Source organism: Sminthopsis crassicaudata, chromosome 3 (assembly GCF_048593235.1).
Source record: "Sminthopsis crassicaudata isolate SCR6 chromosome 3, ASM4859323v1, whole genome shotgun sequence".
Taxonomy (NCBI): Eukaryota; Metazoa; Chordata; class Mammalia; order Dasyuromorphia; family Dasyuridae; genus Sminthopsis; species Sminthopsis crassicaudata.
In genome coordinates, this window is record NC_133619.1 from 185,473,906 (window position 1) to 185,484,489 (window position 10,584).

At 37.5% G+C, this 10,584-nt stretch overlaps 1 protein-coding gene across 1 annotated transcript in view; it reads right to left on the reverse strand.

Moving 5' to 3' along the window:
• SLC9A2 (solute carrier family 9 member A2) overlaps positions 1–10,227 on the reverse strand; it is a 117,549-nt gene extending 107,322 nt beyond the window's left edge. The window contains exon 1 of the mRNA XM_074299713.1: positions 8,428–10,227. Coding sequence (XP_074155814.1) covers positions 8,428–8,743 — 316 coding nt within the window. The 5' untranslated portion in view covers positions 8,744–10,227. The remainder of the gene's footprint in view (positions 1–8,427) is intronic.
• Positions 10,228–10,584: the final 357 nt, after the last annotated feature.

Consider the following 10,584-nt stretch of genomic DNA (forward strand, 5'->3'; position numbering starts at 1 on the left):
GTCATTTTCCCCTCAATTCTCCCTTCCCACACACACATAAATAAACTCCAGTGGCTCCTTACTACCTCCAGAATCAAATATAAAAAATCCTCTATTTGGCTTTTAAGCATAACCTGATCCTCTTCTATCTGTTCTGTCTTCTCACATTTTATCCCTCTCCCTATACACTATGATCTAGTGACACTGGTCTCCTAGCTACTCCTTGCATAAAAAAATACAACTCCTTTTCATTGGCTTCCCTCATTCCAGGTATGTTTTTGTCCTCATCACCTTTTCTTGGCTTCTATGGCTTCCTTCAAGTTTCAGAAAATATTATCATCTGCAAAAAGCCTTTCCCATTCTCCCTTCATGTGAATGTCTTCCCTCTGAGATTATCTCCAATTTTCTTTTTCTTTCCTTTTTTTTGGTCTTTTTTTCTTTACTTTGTGTTCCCCAGTACCTAGTTTGGTGCTAGAAAACTGTTATTAAACTTTAATAACAGCTAATTTTTATGTGGAATTTAAAGATTTACAAAACACTTTATAAATATAATTTTATTTTATCCCCACAAGAACCATGGAAGTTAAGCACTATTATTATTCTCTTTCTTAGAGATGAGAAAACTGAGGCAAGTGAGGCTAAGTTATTTGCTCAGGATCATATTGTTAGCAAGTGTCTCAGGTATTCCTGATTCCAAATCCAGCACTTTATGCATTGGTGCCACCTCAATAAATTTTTGTTGACTAATTTGATTCTCCCTCTGTTAACTCTCAGTATAACTTTTGTCAAAATTCTTTTATCCCGTATCAGACTAATTTTGTCCAGTTCAATTTTAAAATGAGCTTTGAAGAGAGTTAGAGCCTCTAATGAGTTAGAGATGAAGTGGTAGCTCATTCTAAATATTTGTGATTTGTAAAAAGGGATATAGATAGGAAATGGCATGCTCTGTATGGAATATTAAAAAATAGGAGAGGTTAGCTGGAAACAATGGGAGGGGAGTACATGAAAGAACGCAATATGTCATATGTCTGGAAAAGTAGGCTGGAGATAGAGAGCCAAGTGAATATGTAGCAAAGGAAAGCCAAAAGAGCCTCTTGAGCATAAGTATGCTATTATCAGAGCTATGTTTTAACAATATAAATGTCACAGCTATATAAAGGAGGGATGGATCAAAGAAGGGAGAGCATGTAAGCAGAAAGAGCAATTAGGAGGGTATTGCAAAAGTCCAGACCTAAAATGGTGGTTATATGAATGGAGGGAAGGAAATTAATTAAATATATTTTATGGAAGCAGAATCAACAAGAATTGGGAAGTGATTAGAACTGTAAATGATATGGAAAGGTAGTGGTTGACCCTGAGGATGGAAAGCCATGCAACTAGAAGGATGGTGATGCTTTCAACAGAAATAAGTAAGTAATGAAGAGGGTAAGGTTTTGGGGAAAACAAAATGAGTTACACATGTAGTGAAAATTTTATAATAAACAATTAATATTCAGGTTTGAAACTGAGAAGAAAGACCATTGTTTCATATATAGATTTTGGAGTCTTATGCAGAGAAATGAGAGTCGAAACCAAGGGATGTAAAAGAACAATAAAGGAAAGACATTATAGGGAGAAAGGAAGAGATGACCCAGGATAGAACTCCAGAATATATCTAGGCACACAAGAAGGTAAAATACCCACTAATAGAATATTAAGAAGGAGGATGGCCCACTAGATAAGAGAGCTTGGAATTAGGATAACTTTGATTCAAATCCTCCCTCTGACTATGGGACTTTATGCCAGTTACATTCCCCCAGATAACTTTCTTAAAAGTCTATGATGGTGAAAATAACAGAGGCAGTGTGGTGTACTAGAAATAGCAGTAGATTTGAAATCACAAAATCTGTTTCTTAGACCCAGCTCTGCCATTTTTAGCCATGAGACAGTGAGTAACAATTCTCTGTGATTCAGTTTCCTTATGAATAAAATGGAAAGCATCATATCAACTCTGCTTCATTCACAGGGTTCTGAATATCAAATATAAGATAACATGTATGAAGATAACATGCAACTTATGGTTGTATGAACAATACCTCTTATTTGGATAGCTTCTTCAGCTTTTCCCAAATATTTTCACATATACATATATGTATATATGTGTACATATACACAGTTATTTGTATACATGCATTATGTACACATACAAATATTTAATGTCATATTTATATATGTATGTGTGTATATGTATGTAGTATGCATGTGTTTATGCATAAAATCATCTTCAAAATACAAAACACTAGTTGGACAGGTCATACTTATTTTTACAACTGAAGAAAGTGAGAGATGGAGACATTAATGAATTTAGCTAAGGTAAAAATAAGTTGAAATTAGAAACTGAGACTTCCCTTTCAATCCAGTGATTTTTTCCCCCAAAGCTTTACCATTAAGTTTAAAGACTAGAAAGCTCTGTTCTTATTTCTCCAACTGCAAGAATGCAACTGGAGAAAAACAGCAAAGTTTGTTTCTATATCTGCTCAATAGGGTTAAGTAAGTAGCTCTTTTAAAATTACTGTCATATAGATAGCAAAACCAGACATTTGGATTTACCTTTAATATTAGTTTTGAAGAGAGCTATCTGATAGTCTATGGTCATTAATATAGTTTAAAGAAAAAAATACTAGGAAAATACCATATAAATTTTCACAATTATCACTGCTCACAAAATCACCATATCTGATTGTTTAGATTTGCATTTTAATTAGAAACAAAATGATAGATCTGGAAAAGGTATTAGAGATCATCTAATGCAACATACTAATTTTATAAATATGTGTTTAAAATGACAAAGATTTAAAATTCTGAGACATTATAAGACATGTCCAAGCTTATATGGGTGGTTAATGACAGGCTTAAGATGAGAACTCCAGTTTTCTGACTCTTAGTAATAATCCTTGAAGACCCCACCTCATCAAAAACAATCTGACCTTCTTAGTGATTCTCCTATTTTTCCCCGAGTATAACCAAAAATCCTCCACATTTCTGTTGCCTTTAGCTTTTCTCACAAGCTCATCTGGAGTTTGGGACATTATTCTCTATCATTCTAAAATAAAGTGGTCCCTTTCCCCCAAGGAATTACTTCCTTATTGGTGAATATCAAATCTAGAATAGAACTCATTTTAAAGGAGATACTACTTTTAAGAGAGGAGTCCTAGCAGATATCTGGGTAACTGAAGTCTTCCATCTTTGTTATTAGATGACTTTGCACTAGATTTATGATTTGTTTGTGATTTGTCTTCATCTATTTCTTCCTTCTGTCCAAGTGGGAAATACTCATTATATATGTGTGTATACATACATAAAATATAACATTGACAATATCACTATAATTTTACCTCCATTGATCATTAGTCAAATATTCTCTGCCATGTTTCCCCATCCTCGTTCTTGTATTACCTCATAGGAGTATATCTCTTTAAAATACAGTGTTATTCTATCTCTATCCCCTTCCACAGACACTTTATTGATTCTGTTTTCTTTTAAATAAGATATTTAGTTTTAATCCAATTTGAATAAGGTATCCCTCTATTAGGAGGGAAATCAACTAAAACTTTATCAACAAAAGTTCAAATACTGTAAATTAGAGCAGTCATAATACAGAAAGAGTGATATAAACTAAAATGAGAAGCAAAAAGATAACTTTGCTTCAGAGTGAATAGTAGGTTGCCCTCAGAGTAAAAAAAAAAAAGTTCAAATTTTGCCTTTAAAATAAAGTGTGAACTTTGAAAAGTCATTCAACATCTAAGTGTACCCTATGGCTAAAGTTACAGAGAAAGTGCTGACTTAAAACAGTAGAGGGAATTTTCTCATTAAAGACCAATAAAATCTCAAAGCTGGTGAAACACCACCAGCAACAACAACAAAAAAAAAAAAATTTAGAAGAGTGATGAGTTAATAGATTAAACTAACAAATTGGGATTTTCTTTCCTGATAAAAATGTTAAAATTTTTTAGAGCTTTCTAAGTCCATTATCATTGATGCTGTAATGTTAAAGTTTGGTTTTGTACAGAGTTTGTGAGGAAAATTGATGTCATTTTATATGAAAATTACAGATTATATTTAGACTCAGACTTTTTCAATCTACTAAAGTTCATAAATTTAAAGCTGAAAAAAGGCTTAGAAGTCAAGAGACCCAATTACTTTATTCTGCAAAGGAGGTTAATGGCTTACCAAGAGATCACACAGATAGTCCTGGAGGCAGCATTTGAATCTAGTCCACAGGATTCAAAGTCCAGCATTCTATTCACTACTGCATATAATCTTAAATAGGAAGTGTGTTTTAACATAAGACAAAACACCTCAAAATAAAGTTCCATCCTTACATTTTCCCCCCAGAAATAAATTCTATTGTCTTAGGAAGGCTTGGATTCTGATCTTTCAAATAGTATGCTGAACTGAATTTAGTAAAAGTATTTTGAATGCCAACACCAGGCATTAGTCAAACTTAACAAAAACATGTTTGTGCTTTTCAGTCATTCTCTTATCACAGAACCACTGAAATATAACTAGAAAGGACTTCTTGAGCATCTCCACATAACTCCCTTAATTTTAGAAATGAGGAAAATGTGGCCTGAGAAGGTTCAATGTCTTGTCCAAGGTCACATAAATAGTAAACATCTGAGGTGGGATTTGAATTCAAGTGTTCAAACTCCAGAGCTAATGTTCTTTCCGCAACACTTTCAGCCTTTCTCTGGGAAAATGAGTTCCATAAAAGACACAATTTTGAACATATTATATTTCAGTTCTCTCATGTTTCCAAAGGACATGTAAATTCCAGTTTATCACATCATGTAAGAGAAAAGTATCCAAATGTCCTAATTGTTTAAATTTGTAAAATGTTTTGTTTTATAAAATACTTTCTTTACAATTTTATAAAGAAGGAAGGAAAGAAACTACAATGCATTAAGAACCTTCTATGCTGTTCTTTAGAGCTTTATAAATAATTATCTCATTCAATCTTTACACCAACTCTAACATATAGCAGCTAGGTGGCGCAGTGAATAAATCACCCAACCTGGGACACTTAATGCTATGTTGATCTTGGGTAAATTGCTTAACTCTGTTTGCCTCAGTTTCTTAATCTCTACAATGAGCTAGAGAAGAAAATCACAAACCACTTCAGTATCTTTGTCAAGAAAGACCCAAATGGACTTACTGATACAACAACTATGCTGTTCTAAGCATTTTACAAATATTATCTCTTTCAATTTCACAACAACCCTGAAGTGTAGATTCCATTATTTATCCCCATTTTGCATTTAGGGAAACTGGGACAATCAGAGGTTAAATGACTTCCCCAATGTCACACAGCTATACAATTTTGAGGCTAGATTTGAACTCAGTTCTTCTTGATTATGGGTCCAGCACTCTAGCTGAAGGCAATTCAAATATTTTTATCCTTATTTACAAATAAAGAAGCTAGGACTAAGAAAAGAGAAATCAATTAATTTGTCCAACTTTTCATTTCAGGAGTTGGAATTGGGATTTGAACTTGGTATTTTGCCCCTAAGTCCATTTGATATAAAAATGAGTCTGTGTACTATTAATTTGTTGTTGTTCACCCCTTAATTCTACAAGAGGACCAATAATATCATGAGGGTGAACTGTATAATTCTAACCAGTCAAGCCACACTCAATAGCTGAACCTACACAGCCTTTCGAAATATGACAGAATTAGGTTGTTAGAAATAACAGCTTGTCTGGTCATCATGCAATGACTGGGTGAATGTACTAGGGGTAGTCCAGTTTAAAACCATTCAGAAAGCTCATAAACATTCTGTATTCCACTAAGGGCATCAGCATCTGCATGATTCAGGAGCTCAGCTCAGGGCAAAGCTGTGGCAGAAGTGGTCTTGACTATTATTAGTCAGAACTGAAACACCTGAGAGTTGTACTTTTCTGTCTTCAGAACTAACCTCAATACCCAGAGCTCAAAACCCTTCACTCTAACCCCCTCCACATACACACACACGTACACACACAAGTCCTCACTCAGCAGCAAATATCTTTGAGAGAGCTGACTATCAGGACAGCTAGGTGGCACAGTGGATAAAGTACCAGCCCTGAATTCAGGAGGACTCGAGTTCAAATCTGGTCTCAGACACTTAGCACTTCCTAGCTGTGTGACCCTGGGCAAGTCACTTAACCCCAGCCTCAGAAAGAAAAAAAAAAAAAAAAAAGAGAGAGAGAGAGCTGAAGATAGCCCCTGACACCAATTTTCTTTTAAGATTCAGGGGAGGAGAGAGGGAACAATAGTAACAAAATGAGTTAGGAATTTTGTCAGGTATGGGAAATAGATGAAATAACAAATATTTAACTTAGGAAAGAAAAACAATTAAACACAAATAACACATACTCATACAAGGAAAGGATTTAACAAACAAGAAGCATCTCAATGTATCTGGGTTCACAGAGTCAAGAAGACCTGGGTGGAAGTCCTGTTTCTGACTGTTTCTGGGTGTGTTATATAATCTTTCATTACTCCAGGAAACTCTCTAAGACTGCAGATATTAAGGTGTAAAGATGAGTGCTGATTTGCATAAGTAAAGGAAGTTTCCACACTGGGACTTTTTTCCTCAGATAAAATCATAAAAATATCAGTATTGTCTATTTTAATAAACAAGATATGTGACAAAAGAAAAATCCCATGAAAGCAAAAATCCAAAGGAGAAAATAATTGGGCAAAGCCAAGGAGCAAGGTTACATAGCAAACAGGTTTGAAGGAAGTTGAAATAGAGAACTAAGAAAAACCTCAAAAAACATAGGAAAAGGCTACAAGATGGAAATATTAATGAAAAGTAATAGAAACAGCAGTGAGAAAAATTATAAACACACATATAGTATGTGCATGTATGCATACATATATGTTTGTCAAGGAGTCCATCAAATGATATCTTTCAAAGAATCTAAAATTAGCCAATTAGTAACAATACAACTACTAAGTTATCAAATGATATCTTGAATGGACTCTTTTTAAAAAACTATTCCAGTTTCCACTTATTCCAGTAAATAACAATTATAGAGTCTTGTATGCCGAACTAGAAAAGGTCTCAGAGGTCTTCCAGTCCAGCATTATTTTTGCAAATAAGAAAACCAAAGCCAAGACAAGCTAACAACTGCCTAAAGTGACACAGATAATCAAGGTCAGTCAAGAAAAATTTGAGCCTAAGTTTTGGGTATAACACTACAATAATATCTCTTTTGTATAGCACTTAAAGAGTGTCAAATCCTCCTCATTTTTCTGAAGAGGAAACTGAGGCCCCAGGAGGTTAAGTGAACTGTGGAGAGTCACACAACTATTCAGTATCTAAGGTGGTAAAGAAAGGTCTTTATGAATCCAAATCTAGGGTGCCTAATCCACTGTTCTCATACTGATCCTACAAAGTAGGATTCACAGATATTATATTTCCTCCCACATTATTGATGACTGAGATTAAATTATTTACCCAGCTTTATACTACTAATAAGTGTCAGAACTGGGGCTTGTAAAGTTCTGCTCTGAAATCAGTTTTCTTTCCCTTAGTAGACCAGAAATATTTTTTGCCAATTTATCTCATATTTAAAGTTAAAGCAAAATTAAAGGCATAATTTAATGCAAAAGAGTTATGTATGCAACACATTACTGAATATATATATATATATATATATATATATATATATATATATTTTTTTTTTTTTTTTTAATGAATGTGACAAAACTCTGTACAGTCCCTCATTCCTAAAGAGGTTTAAAGGTTTATCGCCCAGGTTAGTAAAAGCTCTGTTTTTTGTACAAGTAAGAGCAGCTTTACAGCACCCTAATGAGTGCTGGCTTCAGAGAGTAAGAGTTCGTTTTCATTTGTACAGTTCCTATGTCACTGGTACCTTTCCATGCATCTCATTAGTCATCCACAGCAGGTACCATGTTACCTCCTCTCAGGCCGTCAGGTTTTAAAAATTTAACTCAAGTGCTTTTTCTTCAAGTAACATTGATAAAATGCAGCCTGCTTTCTCGATTAAGCAAGAAACCAAGAACCACGTTGCTGATTCAGCTTTACTTTTAGACCTTTTTATCTTTTGTTTCTTTTCAAGGAAGAATTAACTCTATTTTATAAGATTTCGTCTTTATCCTCCTCCACTCCAGCTCGATGTGCACGTAATACCGAAGTTCAAAACAAACAAAATACTGCTCTGGCTTCATGTTCCTTTCTCACAAAATGATCCTTCCATATCTCTCACAGTTACTTTAGGGGGAGATGGGAGCAGAATTCTCCATCCACACACCTACGCGCAAATCCCCAGACTCTCACTCACTCAAATAGTGCCCTCTTCCGCATTCCCCCCCACCCCGCGCGCTTCCCCCTCTCCCACCCCAACCTGGCTATTCAGCCTCTCTCCAAGGATCCCCAGCAGGGGGACCAAGTCACTCACCGATCTTGGCCAAGGAAGCCAGCAAAATCCAGAGGGTAATCTCGAAGGGAATCTGCACATGGGGATAGTCCAGAGTAAACACCGGCAGCCGGCTCTCCTCAAAGGGAGTAGTTCCCGGAGCTACCACGCTCCCGGGGCTGGCGGAGACCAGACTGGTCCCCATCACCCCCGGGGCGGTCAGCAGGTTTTCTGAAAAGGCAGAGGCTGGGACGGCCACCTGCAGCAACAGCAGCAGAGGCAGAAGCAGCAGCAACAGCTGAGGCGGTGCCCGTGCCGGAGGCGCCCGGAGGCCCCGCCCGATGACCTCGGGGTCCATCTGTGTCCAGTGACTCCAGGGAGGCTCGGTGCTCTAGTTCAGCGGTGCGTCTTAGTCCACTGCACGGGGCAGTCTGTGCCCATGAGGCCCCTGAGACTACCAGCGCTGGGTTCCCGAAGAAGCCACCTGCTGCTACCGGGCGCTTCTGCCCCCGCGGGCCAGACCACCTCCACTGACTGCTTTTCCTTGACCCACCGAGCTGTAACAAATCCCAGTTTGGGCTGAGCTACGGAGATGATTGTGTCTTCATGTACTCAGGAAACCCACACTGGGAAATGAGGGAAAATTTCTCCCCCGCCCTCTACCTCCAGTTGCCGGTCTCTCGATATTCTACCCATGCCTTCTACTCAGCGGATTCTGGGCTACATTCTGATCAAGTCACTCGCTACACTTGCCAATATCTCCAGCGGTCAGAAAGGGGAGTGGAGTAAGGAAGGAGGGAGCGGCGGAGAGAGAGAGAAGGGGCGGGGAGCTGGCCTTTGCGGCTCCACATCAGGCAAAGGAGCCCAGGCTGCACACCAAATCGGACTCGGGATGGAGGCGGAGCGGGGGCGGGGAGACCCCACCAGTCCACATAACATGCACCTGCTGTCCCGCGTCCCCGCGGCTGCCGGCTCAAGGCGACTTAGACTCGAGTGTCAAGCTGCAGTAAAATTAATTGCCCTGAACCTCGAGAGCTCATACCCACTGTGCACTCAGTGCTCTATGTGTATCTCATTTCTAATCTTTTCCTCCAGTAATAAGCGCGCGCGCGCGCGTACACACACACACTCACACAAATCTCCACCACTGCCGCCACCACCACATCACCCCATTAGAAAGGAGTCTGTAGGTGGAAGGAATCGAGCTTATCTCCGTTTCTGAAATCAGTCTCCGCCTCCAGGAAAAACAGGGAAGAGCCTTGTTAAGAAACTGCTATGAGTCAGACGATAGGTGTCTCTGTCTCTACTTCTGTTCGTCTTTCACCATCCTTGAGTCTCTGTGTCTCCGCGTCTCTGCCTGCCTATTGTCTTTCTGTCTCTATCTGTCTCTTCCTTGTTACTCCAAATTCACTCTCATCTGTCCCTCCCTCATAAGGAGAAAGCAGCCTTGGGGTTTGATGTACCCATAAACCAAAATCTGCGTTTAGCAAATTTAGATACAGTGAAAAGAGAAAATGTGACAGGTGACTTCTAAGAAGAAAGACTGGACACAACTATGTTAAAACTATTCAGTTTAAATGTGATACATTAAACTGAGAATTACAAAGTATTTTAGGAAACGTGTCTTCTCTGTGAAATTTAACAAGAAAGCCACAACATATGTTCTCAATCCAGATAAATTACTAAACTGAACTCAATATTCTCGTCTCCCACTGTTCCTTCCTTTTTTTCCTTTTCTACTTCCTTTTTTACACATTAAAACCAATCTCACCTTCTTCTTTCCCCACACATCAACATCTCTTCCAAACTTCTCCCTCCCCCACTACAACAATAGACCTGAAAAAAAAATTTGATTGTCTTTTGAATAAAAGACTTGGATCCCTAAGTTAAAATGTCAATTTTAAATATTTAAATCACTTTTACATGAAAGTATTTTTATAATCAAAACATGGAAAACTGATGATTTGGCTCATTGAGATCTAAGTTTGTCCTTGGACAACAGTAATGTTAGAAATTTTACTGACACAAATTATTCTTTGTTACTGAAGGAAAGGAAGAACTGATTTGATAGTACAAATATCTTGCAGAATTAGTTTCATATTTGGGAAATAGACTCTTTGAACCACAAATATGAATAATTGAGGAAGGAGACAACCAAAACCACTCTGAGTTAGGTGTTATTAATATTATTTACAGGTA